General features: G+C 46.0%; 1 protein-coding gene across 1 annotated transcript in view; it reads left to right on the top strand.

Moving 5' to 3' along the window:
- The window catches only part of LOC148479008 (uncharacterized), a 41217-nt gene that overhangs the window by 8663 nt on the left and 5328 nt on the right, over nucleotides 1-27226 (top strand). Inside the window, exons 5-8 of the mRNA XM_088455104.1 lie at nucleotides 1509-1580; nucleotides 5695-5763; nucleotides 6033-6107; nucleotides 25969-26037. Of these exons, the coding sequence (XP_088311230.1) occupies nucleotides 1509-1580; nucleotides 5695-5763; nucleotides 6033-6107; nucleotides 25969-26037 (285 nt within the window). The remainder of the gene's footprint in view (nucleotides 1-1508; nucleotides 1581-5694; nucleotides 5764-6032; nucleotides 6108-25968; nucleotides 26038-27226) is intronic.

Below are 27226 nucleotides of genomic sequence, written 5' to 3'. Positions count from 1 at the left end.
GGGCGTGGCCAGCACAGGGCGCAATAAAGCCCTGTTATGGTGCTGCTTAGGGGGATATTTATCACATCTTGGAGACATATAAAGTGGAGAGAGATAAATTACCAACCAATTAGCTTCTGTCATTTAAAAGGCTTTAGTTTAGAAGCTGATTGGTTGGTACTTTATCTCTCTCCAAGATTTGATAAATCTCCCCCTTACTTCCTATTCTATGAAACCACTTTGCCACAGTTCATTAGAATTTAGATTTTTTCTTTTTCTTAGTACATATAGGGGCAGATGTATGAAGCTCTGGGAAGTGATAAAGTGCAGAGTGATAAATGACCAGCCAATCAGCTCCCAACTGTAATTTTTCAAACACAGCCTGTAACATGACAGTTGGGAGCTGAGTGGCTGGTCGTTTATCACTCGCTACTTGTGCTAATTATGCCCTCCTCATGGACTGGAAACCCCCTTTAGAAATCCTACATTTGCCACTGTAGGTTCCAGCTTTTTTTGTGGCATTGCTTGCATACACTTTAAAAATGTATTGTTCAGCTGATAAAAAATAAATCCTCATGAACGCTGCTGCATCCATGTCCAAATACTTTCAAATTTTAATTTTACTACCATACTGCTTGTTGGAGCCTCATATCTGTCCTGAACAAGTCATGGCCGTAATAGGACATTATGTCTATCTCTATTTAATGTGTATCATTTGAACTTTTTTTTTGTTTTTACATTGTTATTTGTACACATATAAAACCCTTACCAATATGAATTGAGTTTTGACAGTCTTGAACAGGGATGGGGAACCTCAGTCCCGTGGGAGATATAAGGCCCCCGGAAACATTTGGTCTGGCCCACAGAGCTGTTTTCTGCTAGCCTCATTTGGCTAGCAGGGTGCCTAGAATGGCATCCTGCAGCCAGAATCTATGCAGCAGTGCCGCCTGGAGCGTCCTTAGGAAGCTTCAGATGGTCACACCACTGCCATTACAGCTCCCAGGAGCATCCTCAGGATGCTCCAGGCATTGCTGTAATCACCGACGATTGTGGCCCCGCCCCTGTGTGACATCACATGGAGGGGGAGTGGCCAGCACCAGGCCCGCAAATAATGTTATATATATCAAAAATCAAAATGGCCCTCGGCAGAAAAAAGGTTCCCCACCCCTGGTCTAGAAGATGGTTCTGAGGTGGCATAAACACTGCCACCTCAGAGGCTCTATCAAAGTCAACTAATATTTCAAGATTGAAACTGTTCTGCAGGAATAAACTAAATTAGTAGCACTCCCAGAAATGTGCATTTCCCATCGATTGTTGCTTATTTATAGATCTCATCACAATCAGTTTCTCCCATCAGATGGAGAAACAGCGCTGCAGTCACCTCCACCATTATAACATAAATTTGTCTAAGAATTCAACTTTGCACAAGCATTTACTGTAATTAAAATAGTTTTTTTGGGTTTTTTACATTTACTTCGTTAATCCATTAATCGTTTCTAAAGTGACAGGCATTAATTTACTGTTTATAGGAGTCTGTGCGAATGCGCCAGGAGCTAAAAATGCGGAGAGCAAGCCTGCACCCACCTCCGAGAACGGATATGGTGAGCACACTACAGTAGGCACTGGCAGTGCTATGATCAGGTGTAAAGAGGGATTGGGCGGAGATTATTAGGAAGTTGTCTGAAGTAATCTTCACTATGCTGCCATCACTCCATTATCCTGTGGCCACAACCACCATAACATATATGAAGAGACCTGGAACTTTTCAGATCACACAGCCACTCCTGCAATTCCAGAATAAATGAAGTCTTCATTCATGCCAAACCATTGATTGTGGTTTAACATGTTTGTAACCTGATTTACTTGTGGTCTCAGGGCCTGATTCAGCATGGATCGCAATTGCAACAGCGTACGCAAAATCGACCAATGGTGCGTACCAGCAGAATGAAAGCCATCGCAGAGTGAGTGACAGGCTGTGAGCATTTGGGGATGGTGATGGGGGAGTGGTCAGTGAAACGCAGGCGTGTCTGTCCGTTTGAACGTCGTTGTATGGGCATGCATAAATTAACCACTGAGATAGCATATGCGCAGCTTGTGTACTCACTGCGTGCAACAAGACTTGCAGGTTACGCAGCAGGTCAGACCTGTGGTGGAGACAGACCAGGTACAGCGACTCCTGCTCTCACACCCTCTCCCTGTTCTCATACTATCAGCCTACTCTCACACCCTCTCCCTGCTCTCTTACTATAACCCTGCTCTCACACCCTCTCCCTGCTCTCATACTATCACCCTGCTCTCTCACACTCTCCCTGCTCTCATACTATCACCCTGCTCTCACACCCTCTCCCTGCTCTCATACTATCACCCTGCTCTCTCACACTCTCCCTGCTCTCATACTATCACCCTGCTTTCACACCCTCTCCCTGCTCTCATACTATCACCCTGCTCTCTCACACTCTCCCTGCTCTCATACTATCACCCTGCTTTCACACCCTCTCCCTGCTCTCATACTATCACCCTGCTCTCTCACACTCTCCCTGCTCTCATACTATCACTCTGCTCTCACACCCTCTCCCTGCTCTCATACTATCACCCTGCTCTCTCACACTCTCCCTGCTCTCATACTATCACCCTGCTTTCACACCCTCTCCCTGCTCTCATACTATCACCCTGCTTTCACACCCTCTCCCTGCTCTCATACTATCACCCTGCTCTCACACCCTCTCCCTGCTCTCATACTATCACCCTGCTCAGTGGCGCAACTATAAATTTTGCTCCCCCATGCCAAAAAAGTTTCAGGTGCCCCCCCCCACCCAAAGATCAAACACACCGAAACACTACGTTTAAGGTGTGTGGTTACATGATACAGCAACGTGCCTTACACATTATGACACACTATGTAATGCCACTTATAACAGTGTGCCACACCGGAATGCCCCTTACAACACATTATGCCACACCGGAGTGCCTCTTACAACACATTATGCCACACAGCAATGCCCTTTACACATCCCACACAATAATGCCACATATAACACATAATGACATACAGTAAAGCGCTTATAACAAATTTATGCCATGCTGTAATGCCCCTATTTCACATTATGCCACACTGTAATGCCACATACAACACATTATGCCACACAGTAATGCCCCTTACACATTATGCCACACAGTAATGCCCCTAATAGCACATTGTGCACACAGTAATGCCAAATACACATTATGCCAAACAGTAATGCCCATTACATCCCACCCTGACAGATCTACTTCACCAACCCTCCTTTCTGCTCCTGCCAGCCCGTCACCTCAGCTCAAGACAGGTTGCACAGTTTTTATGTCCGTGTAGAACCAGATTATTGGGAACATAGTTTATAATCTGTAAACTGTGTATCAAATTAGTGCCCCTTATACAGTGCCCCCTGTAGTTGTGCCCCAAAATGCAATGCCCCCTATACTAGTGCCCATTATGCAAGGCCCCCTGTAGTAGTGCCCCTTTTGAAATGCCCCCTGTAGTAGTGCCCCTTTTGAAATGCCCCCTGTAGTAGTGCCCCTTTTGAAATGCCCCCTGTAGTAGTGCCCCTTTTGAAATGCCCCCTGTAGTAGTGCCCCTTTTGAAATGCCCCCTGTAGTAGTGCCCATTATGCAGGGCCCCCTGTAGTAGTGCCCATTATGCAGGGCCCCCTGTAGTAGTGCCCATTATGCAGGGCCCCCTGTAGTAGTGCCCATTATGCAGGGCCCACTGTAGTAGTGCCCATTAAAGTAGTGCCCCCTGTAGTAGTGCCCATTATGCAGGGCCCCCTGTAGTGCCCCTTCTAGTAGTTAGCCCCCTGTAGTTAGCCCCCTGTAGTGCCCCTTCTAGTAGTTAGCCACTTGTAGTGCCCTTTCTAGTAGTTAGCCCCCTGTAGTTAGCCGCCTGTAGTTGCTCCCCCCCTCCGCACGCACACAAACAAACACACGCACACAAAAGAAAAAAACACAAACACTTACCGTTATCCCCGCTCCAGTGCTGCTGCCGTCCATACCCCGGCGTCCGCTCCTCGGCACTATGGGAGTGACGTCATTATATCACTTCCATAGTGCTCTGCGGGACCCGGAAGACGGAGCTCACTCCTGAGCTCCGTCCCCGGCGTCCGCTCCTCGGCACTATGGGAGTGACATCATTATGTCACTCCCATAGTGCCCTGCGGGACCCGGAAGACGGAGGGAGCTCCGTCCTCCGGCTGCCACCGGGGGTTTGAATAGGAGCCGGGCGCCCGCTGGTAACACTCAGCGGGTGCCCGGCAGATGGAGGGTGCAGGGGGTGCGACCGCACCCCCTGCACCCTCCGTAGTTACTACTACTGCCCCCGTTGCCCCCAAGCTACCCAGCGCCTCCAAGCCACTGCGGGGGCAGTAGTTACGCCACAGACCCTGCTCTCTCACACTCTCCGTGCTCTCTCACACTCCCTGCTCTCACACCCTCTCCCTGCTCTCACACCCTCTCCCTGCTCTCACACCCTCTCCCTGCTCTCACACCCTCTCCCTGCTCTCACACCCTCTCCCTGCTCTCATACTATCTCCCTGCTCTCATACACTCTCCCTGCTCTCATACACTCTCCCTGCTCTCATACACTCTCCCTGCTCTCATACACTCTCCCTGCTCTCATACACTCTCCCTGCTCTCATACACTCTCCCTGCTCTCATACACTCTCCCTGCTCTCATACACTCTCCCTGCTCTCATACACTCTCCCTGCTCTCATACACTCTCCCTGCTCTCATACACTCTCCCTGCTCTCATACACTCTCCCTGCTCTCATACACTCTCCCTGCTCTCATACACTCTCCCTGCTCTCATACACTCTCCCTGCTCTCTCTCACTCTCCCTGCTCTCTCTCACTCTCCCTGCTCTCATACTATCACCCTGCTCTCACACCCTCTCCCTGCTCTCATACTATCACCCTGCTCTCACACCCTCTCCCTGCTCTGCCACTTTCTCCCTGTTCTTCCACGCGCGCTAGGCGATGTGTTAGGAATTGCGTACGCAGTGACTACGCAGACCCATGGTAGAGTGATTGAAAGGTAGTGCCGTTTGTGGGTGGTGATGGGGGGAGGGGTCGGGTGAACGCAGGCGTACCAGTGCATTTCAACACCGCATTAATTATCCACTGCGATACCAGACGCTGCCTGAGGTCTCATAGCGTGCGCAGAAGTTAGCAATTCCTGAGTAAGGTCAGGGCTTCATTAACTGTCCAATGTTGCTCGATGTTACCGACTGTTTCACTATGTTGCCCTAGTATACGAGTAGAGTAAGGAGTATTCCCCTAGAGTAAGGGGAAGTGGGCGTCCGTATGTCAGGCTACGATCGCAATGCGAATGCAAACATTTACTTATCACCGCTGATATTAGCAATGCAGTTGAGTGCATATAAGCAGAATAGTGATCCATGCTGAATCAGGCCCAGAATGCAGTATTAATAGTGATAATAACAATTAATAATAGTCAATGTAAGCACACACAATATTAAACAAAGTACTTATTGTATTCGCTCAGGTTGTTTTATAGTTATACATATAATGCTATTAAAATGAGCCAATTAGCATTTAGAGAACTGTGGAAAAGTCAAATATAAAGTGATTCACTAAATAATATTGTAGCTGAGTGTGAATAACTTGGGAGATACTTTGGGCTTTCACATTAAGGATGTATTCTGGGTAATTTTTGTCTTTGTGCAGGAGTTCAGCAGTTCAAAAGCTAAAAGTGTAAGGAGCCGGGACACCTCACCACATCGGACAGGGGCACAGGTAAGGGTGTACAAAGAAGCAGCTGGCATAAGAATTTGGGGTTAATGAGGATAAATTGAGCACCTAAAGATTATTAAACATATTCTTTACATTACAATGTGTATCAAGATGGGACTCTTACCTCTTTATATTCCGGTTACTGAATTGTTCCAGTTGTATGTTTTATTCTTCTCCCTTATACAAATAAAGGAAAATAATTTACTATTCAAGCATCTTGTGTCATGGAAAGTATTCAGTCATATCTGATAATAACTTGGTACCTCCATCAGGGACGGACAGCATTCCCAGAGCCAGAGTGGATTAATCGGGATAAAATACTGCGACCAGTAGGAGCTCAAGATAAGGTTCTGTTTGTGTGTGATCATAACTGATTCAAAATGTGCATTTGTGATCCTCGTCTTTAAGGCTCTGCTCTAAAAGTTCAGCTAGTTGTGTTATACAGCTAATACATAGTTTTGAATAGCCCATGATCTCTTGGATCTGTTTGTTATGGTTCTGAATATTAGCCAAGTGCACAGTGCAACATTTCATATTCTGGATATAGCCGTTTATTTCCTTTTTATTTTGTCTTTTTCTAATAGTTTGACTTCTTCATAAGAGAACTTCATTATATTTGATTGTTCTCCTTAAATTAATTATGCCATGTTGTATGGATGTGGACACGTGATGAACACTAATTGGAAAATATAATGCTGTACTAACTTTCTCCATTTTGTACTAAGTACACCCCAATTGGGGATGCAATAGGGAAGCCGGCTGACGTAAGCCCGACAGCCGGCTTCCCGACTGCATTATCCCGGCGAGGGTTAAATGACAAGAGTCTAAATCTAGACGCCTGTAATTTTTCCGATGCCAGGAGACCGGCGCCCGGCATCCCGATCGAAGGGGTGCCAGGCGCCGCCAGTGGACAGCCGAGGGGGGGAGGGCTGGGTTTAGGGCTCCCTGGGGGGACTTAGGGTTAGGGACCCCCCCGGCAGGGTTAGGCCAGGGGGAGGGAGGGTTAGGCACCCCGGGGGGAGGTTAGGGTTAGGCACCCCCCCGGGGGACTTAGGTTTAGGCAGCGGGAAAGGGGGGGTTAGGGTTAGGCAAGAGGGGGGATTAGGGATAGGCACACGGGGGGTTATGGTTAGGCACCCCTAAGGAGGGTTAGGTTAGTAGATACTTACCTTAGGACGATCGGGATTTCCAGCGTTGTCGGGCTTCCGCTGCCGGGCTCTGCAGTTTTGTCGGGCTGCCGGGATTCGAACTCCCGGCCATGCGGCCGCCAGGATATCATACTGATTCCCCTTAATTGCTATGGGCCTGATTCAGAATAGCTCAAGTCCATTTTGCGCACAGATTTTGTGATTTCTCTCAGTACACATGCACCCGAACTGAGCACATGTGATTTCTCTCAGTACTCATGCACCCGAACTGAGCACATGTGATTTCTCTCAGTACTCATGCACCTGAGCTGAGCATATGTGATATCTCTCAGTACTCATGCACCTGAGCTGAGCATATGTGATTTCTCTCAGTACTCATGCACCTGAGCTGAGCACATGTGATTTCTCTCAGTACTCATGCACCCGAACTGAGCACATGTGATTTCTCTCAGTACTCATGCACCTGAGCTGAGCATATGTGATATCTCTCAGTACTCATGCACCTGAGCTGAGCACATGTGATTTCTCTCAGTACTCATGCACCTGAGCTGAGCATATGTGATTTCTCTCAGTACTCATGCACCCGAGCTGAGCATATGTGATTTCTCTCATTACTCATGCACCTGAGCTGAGCATATGTGATTTCTCTCAATACTCATGCACCCGAGCTGGGCATATGTGATTTTTCTCAGTACTCATGCACCCGAGCTGAGCATATGTGATTTCTCTCAGTACTCATGCACCCGAGCTGAGCATATGTGATTTCTCTCAGTACTCATGCACCTGAGCTCAGCATATGTGATTTCTCTCAGTACTCATGCACCTGAGCTCAGCATATGTGATTTCTCTCAGTACTCATGCACCCGAGCTGAGCATATGTGATTTCTCTCAGTACACATGCACCTGAGCTGAGCATATGTGATTTCTCTCAGTACTCATGCACCTGAGCTGAGCATATGTGATTTCTCTCAGTACACATGCACCTGAGCTGAGCATATGTGATTTCTCTCAGTACTCATGCACCTGAGCTCAGCATATGTGATTTTTCTCAGTACTCATGCACCCGAGCTGAGCATATGTGATTTCTCTCAGTACTCATGCACCTGAGCTCAGCATATGTGATTTCTCTCAGTACTCATGCACCCGAGCTGAGCATATGTGATTTCTCTCAGTACACATGCACCTGAGCTGAGCATATGTGATATCTCTCAGTACTCATGCACCTGAGCTGAGCATATGTGATTTCTCTCAGTACTCATGCACCTGAGCTGAGCATATGTGATATCTCTCAGTACTCATGCACCTGAGCTGAGCATATGCAATTATGAGTAACTACGGGCGATCCATATTTGTACAAATCTCAGCCACATCTCTTCTTGCAGCTGAATGGGGGTAATTGGGTAGCAGTGGATCATGTGCATGTGTGTCATGGGCATGTAGGCAGAGGGCCAAGTACAGTTAAGCATACACTCGCTCTGAATCAGTGCCCGCCTATTGTATTTTTAGAGCGGCCTCCTGGCCGCTCGCATAGCTGTGGGTTACCACCCACAGCTAGTGTGAGCGGCCAGGATGATGGTCGTGATGGTCAAGACCATCGCGACCATCGGATTTGCGACGAGACCCTTGTGGTTGGGTCTCGTTGACGCAAGTCCCAGTTGACTTCTTGCTCTTACAGAGCAAGAAGTCCACCCACTGACATCACTTGTGATGTCAGTAGGGCCGGCCCCATACGGAAGGCGTTCCCATGGGAATGCCTCAACTGCCCACCAAAGGGGGCATGCTGTCACTCAACATCGACAGCACGCCCCCTTTGGTATGAGACCAGGAGCGACGGTTTGCCCGTCGCTATCCGGGTCTCGCGCATGCGCACGACGGAGCCGCCGCCATCGTGCGCATGCGCACTGGGCCAACATCGACCCGCTTGCGAGCACTCAGCGCTCGCGAGCGGGTCTGAATCAGGCCCAGAGATCCATCTGATTCTATGGATAGGGCTGGAGCAAATTGGTACAGAAAAAAGCAGATGGATGGAGGTGGTGTGGCCGCATCCACGTGGCTAACTTTAAATACTGTTGAGGATCCACATTTATTTTTCAGCTTGCAGCCGGCTTGCATGCAGCTCTGAATCAGGCCCAATGTGAGAATTATGGAGGTATACATTGTATAATACATTGTAGGAACACATTGCTGCTGTGCAAGTGCATCATCTGAGTGTGTCGCTCTGTCTATAGAAATCTTCCTTGAATAAGAGAAATAGTACTGGGCAAAGTTTGTGCTATATTTCTGTATACAACAGAGGGCCTGATTCAGAGCCGGACGCTATTTGCGCTCGCTCGTTCAGAAAAAGGGGCCGGATATTTAAATTGAGCGCTCGCTCTTTGCGGTCTGTTGACGCCTCTATGTCTGAGCGAGCGAATGAAACATGCGCTCGCTATTTTGTAAAGACGCCCCCTGGCCGCTCGCATCCTACATCATCTCCGCTATTTATTAGATTAATCGAGTACATCGAAAGGCGTCTGAACTGCTCGCAGTGCTTGTGGAAGAGACAACCAAGTGACGTGGCCGATGACGCTGCTTTGTTAATTATGTACACCCTTAAAACGCCCGTTTTGACTGTTTGGCATGCCTGCGTTCGGATCACCACTCCCCGTTTTCAAGCACCTTCCCCTGTTACCACCCACAAACGCCTCATCCTGTCACTCAAATTAGCAGGCACTCGCTATTTTGCGAGCGCTCGATTTCCGACCGCACTGACTGGTTGGCGCATGCACATTACGAACCATACGCATGCGCGGTTGTGCGAACATCGCTCGGAGCGAACGAGCGGTCGCTTACGTGCGGCTCTGAATCAAGCCCAATGTGAGCATTTTGGAGGTATACATTGTATAATACATTGTATAATACATTGTAGGTACACATTGCTGCTGTGCAAGTGCATCATCTGAGTGTGTCGCTCTGTCTATAGAAATCTTACTTGAATAAGAGAAATAGTACTGGGCAAAGTTTGTGCTGTATTTCTGTATACAACAGTGTTCTGTAATAAATATCACTGTCCCTTGTGAATCCCTGTTGTGATTTATCCGGTGTTTATTGGTGTGATCTTTCATTAGAAAGTGTGAACTCTGGCCCTGATTCAGAGGTGCACGCTATTTGCGAGCGCTCGTTCTGAATCAGGGTGGGCCGTTTTTTTTTTTTTTACCCCGGCCTCCAGGCCGCTTGCTAAGCTGTGGGTGACTAGCCACAGCTTTAGCGGGCGGCCTAGCAATGGTAGCGATTATAGGGACCATTGGGCTTGCGACGAGACCCTTGTGGTAGGGTCTCGTCCACTGCAAGCCCCAGTGAACTTCCTGCTCTAATAGAGCAGGATGTTCACTACTGACATCACGTGTGATGTCAGTAGGGCCACCCACAAACGGCAGGCGTTCCTTCGGGAACGCCTCCGTTTGTCCAGCCACCCCCCGACCCGCCTACAAAACGAGGCAAGCTGTCGATCAACATCAACAGCCGCCCTGTCTTGTAGCACGCCCTGGAGTGAGTGATTTCTCACTCGCTCCAGGGCTCACGCGTGCGCACTGCCTGGCTATTGACCCGCTTGCGAGTGCTATGCGCTAGCGAAAGGGTCTGAATCAGGCGATCTATTTGTATAAAATGATTTCCTATGAAGTGTTCTGTGAGTTTTGGACTATCTATGCTATTGCATTGCATTCTTTCTCACCAATGATTCCCTAAACTTATACATAAAAGACTTACATTTTTGGTTCAGAAAGAAGAAAACTGGGATAAAACAACTGAACTTGCCTGGAAAAGTCGTGAGACCTTCCTAAAATCGGTGAGACAGTATCGGTGTGTATACATGTGTAATGTCCTCCTGTGTGCACCTGTGTTTAGTGCTTACACCTGTAGCTGACAAATTACTTCATGTTAATATTGTCTCCAAGAAATGCTCTAAAGTATTGTAGAGCTGAAAAAAAAAAAATTATTATCCTGATTAGTAAATTGAGGCTAATGAATAACAGATTTTGGCCCTCATTCAGAGCCACTCGCAAACAGCAGTACGCTCGTTGCGTTCCGATGTTGAATAACCGCGCATGCGTCGGTGTAACACTGCGCATGTGCGTACGGCAGATTGCGAGTTTTTTAGGTCTCGCTCGTCAAATACCGTACAGGAAGTGACATGTCAAATGTGATTGACAGAACAGGGCGTTTTTGGGTGTTGACGGGGGTGGAGATGGAAAAACGCAGGCGTGGCGAGGCGTTTTTGGGGCGTACATACATTAGCAAATGCGAGCGTAAAATGTGTTCGGACCGACTCATACGTCACTGGATGATCCTCTTTCCCTTCAAAATGCTCGCACAGCTTAGGGTCTGGATTACTCGACCACATTGGCGATGGCCTTCTCCTCCGTCCCGGGACTCCACGATGTTGCCATTAATCGCGGGAGGGCTGAAAAGCAATTAGTGTTGGATTGAAAACCGGCTTGGTATGTGTTTTGAAATCAGTTTTTTGGGATAGCACAAAACCGTACGCAGGTGGAACTCAGAGCTGCTAATGTCAGGATGACACAATCAATTTGCGTACATTTGTGGGGGTTTATTTTGCCCTCAATTTGGTGGTTAGGGCCTATTGTAACAATAATGTCATCATGTTTTAATTTTCGCACCATTTTATTTTTACCTCTTGAATTTGCCTCGTTATATGATTTTTTAAACGTTCCTTAAAGAGCCCATTTCTTTTTTTTTTTAATTTTTCTTTTTTTTTGCCTTTTGGTCCAGGATTAAATGTAACCCATTTGTACAATAATTTCACAATCCAATGTCAGATTTTTTGTTTCAATTTATTGCTCAAACAAAAAAATAAAAAATTAAAATATTGGGGACATCTTTTTTTGCCAAAGATATGTCCCAAAATCAAACAAATTGGCCCAACATAACTGTTGACATAAACATACATCCAAAATTTAAAAACATTTCACAAGAAAGGAGAGGGAAGTTTTGACCAGAAAGGAATATGAGCCAAGCACAGAAGGATTGTGGGAAAAGTCACCATTGCTGTCACCGTTTTTTCACCCGTTTGGATGGGGGAGGGAGGGCGCCAGACCGGGTCCGGGATGTCATCGGGCTGGCCTGTCCAGAGGCAGATGTTGTGGCCTCTGGACTAGGCACAGGGCTAGGCACATTTGGAGGATTGGCTGATGTTGTGCCAGAGGTGGAGGATCCTGATGTTCCGGCAGGAAGGGAGGTCGGCTCCACCATGTGCTGGCGAACGAGCTGCTCCAGGGCATTGGCGATGCGGATGTTGGCCCTGGTATTTTCCGCCAGGGCCTGACCAATGGTCACGTTGGCCGCAGCATTTTGCTCCAGGGCCTCAGCCACCCGTACCAGACTGGCGTCCATCCTCTGCAGAATCTCCGTATGGAAATCTGATTTGAAATTGAGTTCTGTGAGGAGGGACACTGCCTGCGAGGGGGATTGCCCTGGACTGGCTTCTGCAGGGTCCTCAGCCGGATGTACTGGTTCCTCCCCTGCCAAGCCAGCAGAAATTCGGCGGCCAAGGCTCCCCTCTGGAGCAGACTCATCCGCCTGTGTCTCTGTTAGGAAAAAAGAGAAAAGCCTCACATTAGAATCTACATATTGGCACAATAACATTTCAGAGTTGATGACATCAAAAGATTTACCTGGGACAACATGAGGAGCCGCAAAGTCTGGCATGTCCGTATCCATGTTGGACACGCCAAACACCTCCACAGGCTGCACACACCCCTGTGCCAGCTCTTCTAAATCCGTCAACTCCAATGACACAGGGGTGGGACCCCCACCTGTCCCCCTTGCATGCCTAGCCCTGTCCGCGAGTTTTTGCTTTAGGCGATATTTGAAGTCGCCCCATCTGTGGGAAAAAATGGAAGCCATTATCCTTTTGTTTAGAATGGTGTTTGTTTTTAGGGGGGGCAAGTGTTTACTTACCGCCGTTTGACATCCCGGGCTAGACGGACATAATCACCCACCCTATTGACAGCAACGGCTACCTCTTCCCACATTCTCCCCTTCTGGCTTAGACTCATATTCCTGTCTGCCTGTGGCAGGATGTCCACACACTTCTGTATCAAAACCTCCATCTCCTTTCTTGTGAAATGTGGCTGCCTTTTTTTTTTGGCAGCTTTGGCCGGAATACTGGGCCCAGCAGCCTCTTCCATGTCATCCTCCTCACCTATTTGTGTAAATATTCAGATTTCACAAAATCACAACTTGGCCAATCTTATGTTTCAAATTAATCATTGATACAAAATGCATGAAAGACTTACCGCCTGACTCTTGGGCATTGTTTCCCTGGTCTGTCGCCATGTCTGAGGTCCAAACAAGAAATACACCAGAATTTAAATGTGTTTTCGTGACGTATTTATGCATGCGTCCTTATTTTGCGGCCGCATCATTGATTGTGCGTTCCTATGATCCCTCCTTAATTTGTGCGGGAAACGAAACACTATTTATGGCTTGGTGTGTCTCGAGTCGAGGTGGCGTTTTTGGATTGTTGGCGGTTACCTTGGCTGGAGTGTATTGTTTGCGTATAAAGGAGTTGGCGTTTGGAGATTATTTTGTTTGGTAGATTTGCGTTTTTATTTTCCGTTCTCTTTTTTGCTTTTTATTTTTTGGACCTCGTTTCTTGATTTGGTAAGTTTTGTGAAGTCTAACTTTTGATCAATTGTTGTTTCATTGTGTTTCTTCGTTTTTTTAAATTTTGGATCCCTATTTTCATCTATTTTAGCTTTTGATTAATTTCGGACCCAAAGACCTTTTGATTTGGACTCTTATATATTTGCTCTTGGTAAGTCCATTTTTTATCTTGTATTTGCGAACTAATTAGCGCATTTTTACTACTTACTATTGTGACTTGTATTTGCGAACTAATTAGCGCATTTTTACTACTTACTATTGTGACTTGTATTTGCGAACTAATTAGCGCATTTTTACTACTTACTATTGTGACTTGTATTTGCGAACTAATTAGCGCATTTTTACTACTTACTATTGTGACTTGTATTTGCGAACTAATTAGCGCATTTTTACTACTTACTATTGTGACTTGTATTTGCGAACTAATTAGCACTTTTTAAAATGCTTATTAATCATTTTTATATTTTTGAGGTTGCCCTTTCGCTTTTTGTGCAAACATTTCAACCCATTTTGATGTACTGTGTGCAATGTCGTTTTGCACTTTTGCCAAATGTGTGTTTCGCATATTTTAAGTTTGGTCTAGCACAAAATTTAGAAACAAAAATGCACAGAGTGAAATTTGTAAAATAATTTTTGTGATTAATTTCAGTTTGGACGTATCATGACAATACCCCGGCATGTAAGCAGCAATGGATGGTATCATCAAGCTAAGTTGTTTTGAATTTTCTTTTGGGGTGGGTCCAAAGCCTTACATTCCAATCTTGCCATTTCAGGTTGATCTAGGGCGGATTCTGATGTTGTCTATTCTTTTTCACAGGAGACAGTGGATACCCTTGCATGCCCTGGCTGCTCACTCCTTACTTGGCTCCCACACCAGGTCCACAAAGTGAGTTTAATACCGCACTTACAGCCACCAGGCAAGTGGTGGAGCGCTGTATCGGCCTTTTAAAAGGCCGATTCAGATGCCTCCACCGCTCTGGTGGCGAGCTCATGTATTTGCCGGATATGGTTTCGAAAATTGTGGTCCTGTGTGGGATATTTCACAACATCGCCATAAGGAGTGGTGTTCCAATGCAGCCAGAGGATGCCTTACCTGAGGATGGCCCCCCCGAGGTTGGTCGGAGGTCAGTATGTGGGGGGGCCATACGCGATGATGTGGTGGCCCGATATTTTAGGTAATTATTGATCAAACAACAGTGTGTATACCCAATGTGTTCCGTTTTTTTAACGTTCATCTTTTTTTATATTAATTCTTGCACCATCTTCTGTTTGTTTGCATAATCTTTGGCACTCCCACGATGACTAATTCCTGCTACCCTTCCAAAACCTTTCTGTGGAAACTTCGGGAATATATTCTGACACCAATATTGCAACGCCATATTTTTGAAATCATGTGGACATGGACCTTCGTCAACCAGTTCTTGATTTGTTGTGTGTTTGTTTAGTTTTTTTGGTATGTGGAGTTTTTCTGATTATCACTGTGTGTTTTGTTTGTGAGTGACCACTTTGGATTTTGATTTCTGTTGTGAATAAATATTTGGAGAGTGTAATTTGTTTCCTTTTTGGGCACGTTAGAAGCAAGTGTAAACAAACTCCCAAACGTTAATTTTACCTAAGGGGTAACCCAGTAATGAAGCAAGTGGAGCTAAAATGTAATATGTTTTCGGGGTACTAACCAACACAACAAGGAATCGTGTACAATCAGTTGCCTTCGTAAGATTGTCCTGAGCAGTTTGGCCACCAAATAGGAACCTGAAAAATGGTGTAAACTATCATGTTGACCACCACAAAAAAGGAAAATGACATTGGTACTGGGAGGTGTTTCTTGTGCCTGTTTGCATTCGAAATACAACACACAATCTGTAGTGAGTTTCTGGGGCAAACCTTGCTTTAAGAGTCTACTTATGTCAGTGTAAAGAATCTTGGATTTACTCCAAACGCATGAGACAGAGCTTGATTTTAAACAGATTTATTAAGAAACAATTTGTAAAAAAAAAAAAAAAAACACTAATTCCTAAGGAGGACCAACAGATGCTCAAGGCCCTGCATTAGCCCGGTGACCTGCTCCCGCATACGGCCCACACAATTCAGAATCTCTTCCCGACGCCTCTGTTCCTCTGTGGGTGACAAAAGTTTGGGGATTAATAAATCGATAATGAAGCAACATTGTAAAAAAACAAAAAACAAGCAAACACAAACTTACAAGCTTGAGGGCCAAAAAAAAATTACACGGATAAAACCCAGAACCCCAAAATGTCGTATGCCAAAATACAAGGGCCCTAAAAAAAGGCACACAGGTGTGATATGTGTATGGTGACATCAGCAGGAAGAGGTACAGACAACCCCCAAAAATACCCTAAGGCGAAAAAAAGTAAAAAAAAATGGGGACGACACATGATTACATACAGTTTGTGGTGTCCAAAATAAACTTTAAAAACATACCGTTCTCCAAAACGAGAGAGCCAGAAGCCACTCCCTGGACCACCTCGGAGGTGGCTAAATTCCCCAACCCGAGGGGCAGGGTGTTTTCTTGATCCTGGGAGGGGGTATTTGGAGGAGGGACGGATGGAGGAGAGGGGGAATTGGGCTGGAGGGGAAGTAGTCCAGAAATATCGGCCACAGGGTCTGGGGAGGAGGGGGGAATAGAGGAATTGGGGGTTGGAGGGGCCGGGACCGGCGTCTTGTGTGGCGATGCCGCCGTAGTGTTTGCTGTGCCCCTAAAAAATGAGCAAAAAATTGTTGTTAGTTTCAACAGGAAACCAAAAAAAAAAATAAAATAAAAAAAATAGGACAGACATAAAAACATGCACATGCAGATATGACTACAATGACTCAATAGGACAGACATGAAAACATGCACATGCAGATATGACTACAATGACTCAATAGGACAGACATGAAAACATGCACATGCAGATATGACTACAATGACTCAATAGGACAGACATGAAAACATGCACACGCAGTTAGGGCCCACAAGAAAAACTTGAAAACCACAGTCCAGAACACTTACTTTCCGCAATCTGCATGCGAAAGCATGCCAGCAAGCGGGGCGTCCGCCGGTGCAGGTCCGACCACCTGCGCTCCAGTACCTCCGCATATGCGGAACGCTTGCGCCTATTGGAGATGGGTGGAGGCTGACTGGTGATCCTCCTGTCCATCACCTCCGTCAGCACCAGCAGTTTGCGCCTGGTGAATGCGGCGGATCTCATGATGGCAATGGTGTTTTTTGACAAAATATTTTTAATAAAGCACCCAAAAAAAATTTGATTGGCTAATGTATTTGTGAAATTAACAGGACCAATTCTATTGGTTAGTGTATGAGTCATGTGTTCGACAGGGCCAGAAATCTCTTGAGAGTTATGATAGGCTTGATGCAGTGACATGCGTAAGCTAATTTAAATAAAGAAATGAACCACAGAAAAATTGTGGGGAGACAAACAAATAGAACAATTGTTTAATTGGGGCTAACATGTCTTTGGAACAATAAAAGCGAAGGTTTCAGCCGTACGTATTCTGCGAGCAAATACAAACACGGACAAGATTAAAGTTTATTGCATTGTGTTGAAAAAAAAAAAAAATTAAGCTAATTGATATATTGATTGGCATGATACGATTGAGGGAGGTAGGCCGAAAAAACTAGCAGGTAATCGGAATCTGACAGTCCCACTTCCGGTTTGTACTTGTGCGTGCGTTCCCTTCAAGCCATTTCGGGGATGTACGCTCGCTATTTGGCACGCTCGTTAGTCAGAGGAGGGGTCGCCTGAGTTTGGGGCGGATTTTTAGCTGCGTAGGAAAAAACGAGCGAGTGCTTGAATTTAAATATTTTTTTACGTACGGCGAACGTGCGTACGCCCACTTGCGAGTGGGTCTGAATCAGGGCCTTTGACAGCAATGTGTTATAATACAGGGGCAAAGGAATATTCCAGGTCCCATTTCAGCTGTTTTCCTGTGTCTCAGTGGTAACCTGGCCTAACCAAGCCCTTGTCAGGCAGTAGAGAACAGAGGGACTGGGGACTAATGTGTTGTAGGAATCTTAGCTCACACCCAGCAGTAACAATGCATAGAAGACCTGATACTGAGTCGCACGCATCTGCTTTTCCTTATGCCTGCATCAGGCTTCTTACTTTCTTATGCTAATGCAAGAATCCAGCTGTGTATGCACAGACCATACATCTGCATGCGAGGCCTGTCCTATCCTGATAGGATAGAGTGGCTGAAGCCTGTGAGCTTGTAGGATGTGATACGGCCTTTGGGCCGGTAGCAGCCTTGAGGGCTGAAAGTGTCTTGGCTGGCTGTGGCCTTTACGCCGGTAGCAGCCTTGAGGGCTGGAAGTGCCTTGGCTGGCTGTGGCCTGTGGGCCAGAAGATGAGATGCAGCCTTTGGGCCGGTAATAGCGTTGAGGGCTGAGAGTGCCTTGGCTAGCTGCTGTAACAGAAGACTGTAGGAAATACCCTGGATTGCGACCCATGCCGCCAAGTTGACACAAGCCACTGGTGCTGGAGTGCAGCCTGTGTCGCTGGGTTGACACAAGCAGCTGACGCTGGAGTGTGGCTTGTGCCGCCAGGTTGACACAAGTGCGAGTACGCTGGCTTGCGTACTGAGGATGCTGGAGTGCAGCCTGTGCCGCCGGGTTGACACAAGCGCGAGTATGCTGGCTTGCGTACTGAGGACATTGGAGTGCGGCCTGTGCTGCCAGGTTGACACAAGCGCGAGTACACTGGCTTGTGTACTGAGGACTCAAGAGTGCGGACCAAGCCGTCTGGATGACACAAACTGCAGGTATACAAGACAAGCAGAAGTGCTGGATACTCGACTGGATAACAGGGGACAATGCCACAACCGGAAACACGTGAAACGCTATCATCAGCATCGGAGCAGCGTTCGAAGGCCGAAGGACATGGACACAGGAGCCAATCCGGATCGATCCCAGAATGATGGACAGGAGGTAGGCGGAGTGTTCAGCGAACGCTGGCCTGGCGTTCGCTTTGCACAGCAGTAGCAGTGCGGCGGCTTGTGACAGTACCCCCTGTTGACGAGGGGTTACGGAACCCCTAGACCCTGGTTTGTCTGGAAAGTCTTGGAAGAATCTTCCCTTCAGAGTAGGAGCATGCAACAAACTTTCTGGGACCCAGGAACACTCCTCTGGTCCATACCCTTTCCAGTGGACCAAAAACTGAAGACGTCCACGGGAAATTCTGGTGTCTAGGACAGTGTTGGCTAACCTTGACACTCCAGCTGTTATGGAACTACATAACCCAGCATGCACTGCTACAGTTTTGCTATTAGGGCATGCTAAAACTGTGGCAGGGCATGCTGGGATATATAGTTCCACAACAGCTGGAGTGTCAAGGTTAGCCAACACTGGTCTAGGATCTTCTCCTTGACAAACACCTGGCACCCTTGGACGAGTACCGGTGGAGGCCTGATCGAACGTCTAGGAGTAAACTTGGAGGAAACACCGGTTTCAGGAGGGAGCAATGAAAGGTATTATTGATCCTAAGAGTCTTCGGCTCATTCGAAAGGCCACAGGATTTACTTGGGCAATAATACAAAATGTACGTACACCACAGTATTAAACTAGACGCTGGGAGGTAGTGATATCTCTGTAGACCACCGAATGCAGCTGCAAATGGATAGCCCACCCAATATTAAAAAGACAAGGAAAATATAAGCAGCGCTATAGTGGTGTAAATGAATCACATATACATATAAGTAAAATACCTTAGTTATTAAAAAATATATAAAATATTGTATTAATCAACCTTTAATCATAAGTATCCTGTACATAATCTTATTTGTAAACATACAATGGATCCTGGAAGCCGGAATGATGGTTTCTTTCAAAGCTCTGGAGGGTTGACTGAAGGAGAAGCTTCGAGACAGGGCGTCCGCTTTAATAATATTGGATCCAGGTCGGAACGAAATCACATAATTAAAGCGGGTGAGGAAAAGAGCCCATCGTGCCTGCCTCGTGTTCAACCTTTTTGCCATCTCTATGTAGGCCAGATCTGTGAGAACTGTCACTACATGATTAGCCCCCTCTAATCAATGTCTCCAGTCCTCAAAGGCCTACTTAATAGCCAACAGCTCTCGGTTGCCAACGTCATAGTTCTTCTCCGCCAAACCCGAATTTCCTGGAGAAGAAAGCACACGGGTTCAGTTTACCATCCTTGATATCTTTCTGAGAAAGGATAGCCCTGACTCCAATCTCGGACGCGTCGACCTCGATAACGAACGGGAGCCCTGGATTCAGATGTCAGATGTCGGAAGACAGGAGCAGACACAAAAGCTGCTTTCAAAGTGTCAAAGCCTTGAATGGCTCCAGCGACCATTTTGCAACCTCAGCCCTTTTTTTGGTTCGCTCCATGATAGGGAAGACTATGGCAGAAAAGGACTTAATGAATCTGTGATAATAATTTGCAAAGCCTAGAACTCGCTGATTGACCTTCAACGTAGTGGGTTGCTCCCAGTTCTGGATGGTCTTCACCTTGCCAGGATCCATGGAGAAACCTTGCGAAGAAATACTGTAGCCCAAGAATGACACCTCCTTACCATCAAACTGGCACTTTTCCAGTTTGGCATACAGATTGTTATCCAGTAATCTTCGCAAGATCTGCCTGACATGTCTCCGATGTTCCTCCACAGACTTAGAATAGATGAGGATGTCATCTAAATAAACCATTGCAAAGACTCCCAAGAAATCCCTTAACACCTCATTAACAAAAACTTGAAACACGGCTGGGGCGTTGGAGGCCAAGCGGCATAACTAGGTACTCGAAATGTCCTGAATGGGTGTTAAAGGCTGTCTTCCACTCATCCCCTTCTCTGATGCGAATGAGGTTATATGTGCCTCTGAGATCAATCTTAGAGAAGATGGGTGCCTCACTCAGTTGGTCAAAGAGCACAGAGTTGAGTGGCAAGGGATATGCATTCTTGACTGTGATTTTGTTCAGTCCACGTAAGTCAAAGTAGGGTCGGAGAGATCCATCTTTCTTCTGGACAAAGAAGAATCCCGCGCCCACTGGGGATTTGGACGGACAAATGAATCCTTTATCCAGAGCCTCCTGAATGTATTCCTGCATGGTTTTATCGTCCGGAATGGACAAAGGGCCTGATTCAGAGCCGGACGCAATTAGCGCTCGCTCGTCCAGAAAATAGGGGTGGCTATTCAAATGAACCGTTCGCTCTTTGCAGTCTGTTCACGCCTCTAGGTCTGAACGAGCGTACAAAACTTGCGGTCGTTTTTTTGGAAACTACGCCCCCTGGGCGCTCGCATCCTACGTCATGTCCGCTATTTATTAGATTAATCGAGTACATCGACCAGGGTATGAACTGCTCGCTATTCTTGTGGTTGGTTTTTGCTACCACAATTTTGCGAGCAGTTCTGGCTATAAAATAACCCAGTGACGTGGTCAATGACGCTGCTGTATTAATTATGCACACCCATAAAACGCCCGTTTTGACCTTTTAAGCACGCCTGCGTTCGGATCTCCACTCCCCCTTTTCAAGCACCTTCCCCTGTTACCACCCACAAACGCCTCCTTCTGTCACTCAAATTATCAGGCATTCGCTATTTTGCGAGCACATGAATTTCGACCGCACTGACTGGTTTACGCATGCGTATAACGAGCCGTACGCATGCGCAGTTGGGCAAACATCGCTCGGAGCGAACGAGCGCCCGCTTACGAGCGGCTCTGAATCAGGCCCAAAGCATGTAATCTGCCCTTGGGAAGCTTAGCACCGAGTAACAAATCGATGGTGCAGTCGAAGGGTCAGTCAGGTGGCAGGACATCAGCGTTTTTCTTAGAAAAAACCTCGGCAAGGTCACGATATGGAGCCGGAAATGATGAGGCGACAGTAGCAGGTAGACGAATAGGTCGGGACAGACATTGAAAAAATTTCACCAGTCTGCCACTGGATCATGGGGTTATGTTTATTCAGCCAGGGTAACATCAAAACCACTGGGGCCAAAGGACACTGTAGGAGAAGAAGCGACAATTCCTCTCGATGTAGGTCACCAATCAACAGCTGCAAAGGAGGAGTCTGGAAGAGCACTGGGGCCTCAGAAAGACTGGTTCTGTCCATTCCAATCACCTCACCGGCACAGGAGTGGATAGTGGCAGCGGGGTCAGAGACAAAGTTTGGAAAAGGACATGTCCATGAAATGATCCGCTGCACCACTATGGACAAATGCAGGAACGGAGACTTGCGTGTTGGATTGATGGATAACTGCAGTTATAAGGACATAATTTTCTGGGGAGATGGATGCAAGACCTAGATGTAACTCCCCTAGTTCACCTAGACCTTGCCTCTTCACAACTTTAGAGGAGAAAGCTGGGCAACATGATCTCTACCACTGCAGTAAAGACATAAACCCAACGAGCATCTTCTATGTTTCTCTTTGGCCAGAGGACAAAATGCTCCCAGCTGCATAGGTTCCTCTGACTCGGATGGAGCCATCCATAACAGAAACCGAGGGTGTTGAGAACGTAACTTCTTCTCTACTCAACGTTCCCGACATCAATAGCCAGGTTCTTGAGGTCGTCCAAGGAACTCGGAGCAGGATACTGGACTAGGATATCCTTGATTTCGTCCGATAAACCCAAACAAAACTGGCTTCGCAAGGCTGGGTCATTCCAGCCTGCGTTGACAGCCCATTTACGGAACTCCATACAGTAGTCTTCAGCTACCTCAGATTTGCCTCCGCCATGGCCGCTTTATCCGGGTCATCGTAGAGTAACCCTAATGCAGCAAAAAATGCCTCAACTGTCTGTAGGGCCAGACAGGTTGAGGGAAGACCAAAGGCCCAGGTTTGTGGATCGCCCTTTAATAATGAGATAATTCCTACTTGTTGGGTCTCAGAACCTGAGGACCTGGGCCGGAGCCTGAAGTAAAGCTTATAGCTCTCTCTAAAATTAAAAAAATCCTTGCGGTTTCCGAAGTACCGATCAGGTAAATTTAATTTTGGTTCTACTACAGTGGGGGCAGTAGCACCACGAGACTCCTTCACCCATAGAGACAGTTCCTAGACCTTCTGTGTCAGTATCTGGATTTGACCAGCCAGAAACTGGGCCGGAGTCTGACAAGACTCCATAATTGAGGACCACGACAATATCCTGAAAAAAATATATAATGTTAAGGACGTTGGTTATATGTTAGTAAGAAAGTCCTGCAACCGCCTTGAGGGCAGGTATATCTTGGCTAGATGCGGCCGTGTAACAGCTTAAACAGCTGATAGGATAGAGTGGCTGAAGCCTGTGAGCTTGTAGGATGTGATACGGCCTTTGGGCCGGTAGCAGCCTTGATAGCGGGAAGTGCCTTGGCTGGCTGCGGCCTGTGGGCCAGAAGATGATATGCGGCCTTTTGGGCCGGTAGCAGCCTTGAGGGCTAGAAGTGCCTTGGCTGGCTGTGGCCTGTGGGCAAGAAGATGAGATGCGAACTTTGGGCAGGTAGCAGCTTTGAGGGCTGAGAGTGCCTTGGCTAGCTGCTGTAACAGATGACTGTAGGAAATACGCTGGATTGCGACTCGTGCCGCCAAGTTGACACAAGCCACTGGTGCTGGAGTGCGGCCTGTGCTGCTGGGTTGACACAAGCAGCTGACACTAGAGTGCGGCCTGTGCCACCGGGTTGACACAAGCGCAAGTACGCTAGCTTGCATACTGAGGAAAATGGAGTGCAACCTTTACCGCAAGGTTGACAAATGCAGCTGACACTGGAGTGCGGCCTGTGCCACCGGGTTGACAAAAGCGCAAGTACGCTGGCTTGCATACTGAGGACGCTGGAGTGCGGCCTGTGCCGCCGGGTTGACACAAACAGCTGACGCTGGACAGCGGCCTGTGCCGCCGGGTTCATACAAGCGCGAGTATGCTGGCTTGCTTACTGAGGACGCTGGAGTGCGGACCGTGCCGTCTGGATGACACAAATGGCAGGTAGATTGTATGCGAACCGTGCCTCCCCGATGACACAAACGGCAGGTATACAAGACAAGCAGAAGGACTGGATACTTGACTGGATAACAGGAGACAATACCAGAACCAGAAACACGTGAAACGCTATCACCGGCATCGGAGCAGCGTTCAAGGACGAAGGATATGGACACAGGAGCCACTCCAGATTGATCCCAGAATGATGGACAGGAGGTAGGCGGAGTTTTCAGCGAACACAGGCCCGGCATTCGCTTTGCACAGCATTAGCAGTGCGGCGGCTTGTGACACTATACAGCTCAGAGTTTGTATCCACCCCTCACAATGCCACTGATATTAGGCAACCCCACATTTGCTGGTCCTGCTCCAGCTAACTGTATCCGATAGGCAATCAACTGTCCACAATACGTCACTCACCTTTCAGCTAGACGGGAACCACAATCCCCAGCCTTGGCTTAACCATATCTTCTGAGCTCTCCCTGGGGGAGATGTATCAAACCTATGAAGGGGAGTTGTATTAAGTCTTGGAGAGAAATAAAGTGGAAAAGTAGCCCATAGCAACCAATCAGATTCTAATTGTCATTTCATAGACTGTGTTAGATAAATGATAGCTAGAAGCTGATTGGTTGCTATGGACAACTTCTCCACTTTATCTCTCTCTAAGGCTTGATACATCTCCCCTCCTGTATTTTATCACGCCAAAAATTCCAGTACACCTAGTGCAAGTTAATTCAATTGTGGACCATAAGTGTTGGCTTGCCATTTTCTACGGCACGGAAATTGAATTTACCAGGCAAGGGCTGGTAAATAGATGGCTCCGATGTGGCTAAGATGAAGACTTGGGGACAGTAAAGTGAAGATGTATCAAACCTTCTAAAGAGGACAGGTGGAGAAGTTGCCTATAGCACCTAAGCGGCTACTGGCTGTCATTTATCAAGTACATTCTACAAAATGATAGATTGAAGCTGATTGGTTCCTTTGGGCAATTTCTCCACCTGACCTACTTAAATGTTTTTATACATCTTTCCCTAAGGCAGCTAAGGTGAGATAAGCTGCCTGGAAAAAAATAGTTGGGTTAGGAGCATGCTTGCACAGATGTGTTTAACCCTTTAGTGGATTTTGTGCATTCGGCTCACTGCAATGTGGAAAGCCTATATAGAGGGGGACAATTAAAAACTGAAATAGTTGAATAAAGAGGTTGGAACATATTGGAAAACAATGGGAAGGTCACAAAGTCACACTTTAGATGAATTGGGCTTAAAACTATATGGAGAATCAGATTTTTACTTTATATTGTGCAAACAGGGTGCAAAGTGGACTTATCCTTTATTGACATGGCGGCATCGCCATGTATTTCACAAACATACCTGGCTGCAATGGTTACATGCACCTTAATTATGTACATGGATGAAGGTTGGCATTGCTGTACTTTATATTCACTATTGATTGCTAGATACATGTCTGGATGAATGGTAAAACTCCTCAATGTACTGAATTAATACCAGTCAAGTGAATGTTGCAGGGACTTTAATGTAATGACATTTTGGATATTAGTTAGAATATATTGTCAATTTCGCCGTTGATATATTAATGTTAATATATTTTACAAAGTAAAGCACCAAATGTGAGACACAATTAGTTCCTTATATTGTCATAGCACTTTAATGCAATATACGGTCATTTCCAATCCATATAAAATGGGGAAAACGCGGTACATATCATTTTGCACTAATGCGCTGATTTGTAAAACACCAATTCCTATTGGTGCTTTGGGTGCATGCTGTTCATCACAGAAATGCACCAAATGTAAAAACAACACTTCACAACCTCAGTTAAATAAAATTCCTTTATTTATTCTACAGTACTGCTTTCTGGCTCTTAATTTATGTCTTAAATGAGTCAGTACATTTTAATGTTTGACTTATATTAACTTTTGTTTTTCTCTATAAAATTATTGCATAGTAGATGGCCCATTAAAAATAATGGCAGTATTAATCGGGACAGTTTGCCTGTCCAACAACGCTTTGCAGCCACTAAACCCAGAAACACATTCTTTTATTTATTAGAATATCCTGTTTCACTAATGAAAATATAATTTGTTAATTTCAGCAGCATCAAGTGCATTACTTTGGCTCGTCTGCATTCTACAATGCCCCAATCTGATCAAAACTGTTCTCAATTGTATTCAGTGCCATTTTTACTCATATATATATATATATATATACCTAGAAATGAGCATGTATGGGCTGAAGTAGAATTTTGTTGTCACAAAAGAGGAAGAAACTGTAATTTTGTTGTAAATCCACATATTTTTGAGTTTGTATATTACCTTTAAAGAACATTACTGTGAACACTACTAATACTATATGTATTGTCGTATATTCCTATAACAGAAATTGCAATTAAACCATACCTGTGTATATAGATTTTATGATGTAACCATTAACCAGCCATGAATGATATTCTAGACTCCACAGCAGACAGAGGCCTCCCATGACCAATGGAGTCTCACTAATTTTGACAGCCGGAGCAGAGAGGTAATAATTTGGCATGTGAATTCCTCTACCTTCACACTGACTTTTTTTTTTATTGAAATAGCTTTATTCAGACACCTTGATGTAAAGCACAAGACCCATGTCACATGACAGGACTCCAAAAAATATACAAAAAGAGCCTAAAACTGTGTGTGTGTGTATATATAATATATATATATATATATATATATATATATATATATATATAGAGAGAGAAATCAAAATGCCAAAAGAGGAGACAATTGGATTAAAATAGTTGGAAGACAAGTAAGTGGAGGAAGGGGGGAAGCAGAAGAAGACAAAGATAGCATAAGGAGAGAAGGGCTCAAAGAAAGTTGTGAGAAATGGGCCAAATGGGTTCCACAAAAACAAAGGGTAATAACAGAATTAATTCAGCTGGGTAGGACAGGTCAAGACACTGCAGCCCTGAAGGATTCTAGACGAAACACAGGCTTTGTAGAAAAGGCGGAGGGGTTCCTCAAAATAACAGTCATAGTTGGTAGGCTTCAGGATTTCCAGGATACAGCAATTAATAATATGGTGAAGCTGGGAATATGTCCAACAAGTTTATTCTGGTGATTAGTAGTACCTCCACCAGATCATTCTAGCATTGAGCTCATTGGCGCTTGCTACAGGAGATCAAAGACAACTATAAAGGACTGAACTTAGATCCATAGAAGAGTGATTGTGGAGATACAGTCCTTCATGTAGAAAGCACGGTCTGTTTAAGAGGCAGACCATTTAAGAAATGTAAAAGTATGTAATCTGCAGACACTGCTGTAACTGACTCCTAGAAACACCATATGGTATCCTGAAGGTCTGCAAAGGATGGTAAATAGACTTATGTCACAATGCTATTTAAAAATCTAAAGTTCTCTTTATACCAAGACAGGGCTACATTTAAGGAGTGTCCAGGGGAAAAGTCAGGATACTTCACAGTGGTTAGAAGGGGATCTGAAATATAGACCTTTCATAGCAGATCCAAATGGTCAACGACAGCTGAATTAAAAATTGGGCACTGGATGAAAGAAGGCCATAGTACCGAGGTTAGACAGTGGAGGATGCAGAGAGTAGTTGATAACAAAGTGGCTGTTTCAATATCCAGCCATGCATTCATTCAATGAGAAAATCTCAGATTTGGAAACAGAGAGATCTGTGACGTAGATGGGATTAAGTAGGAGATCTCATCTAG

This window comes from Taudactylus pleione, unplaced genomic scaffold, assembly GCF_031769625.1.
Source record: "Taudactylus pleione unplaced genomic scaffold, aTauple2 ptg000642l, whole genome shotgun sequence".
NCBI lineage: Eukaryota > Metazoa > Chordata > Amphibia > Anura > Myobatrachidae > Taudactylus > Taudactylus pleione.
Note: the sequence above shows the minus strand (reverse complement) of the source record. Positions and strands in the feature narration are given on the sequence as shown.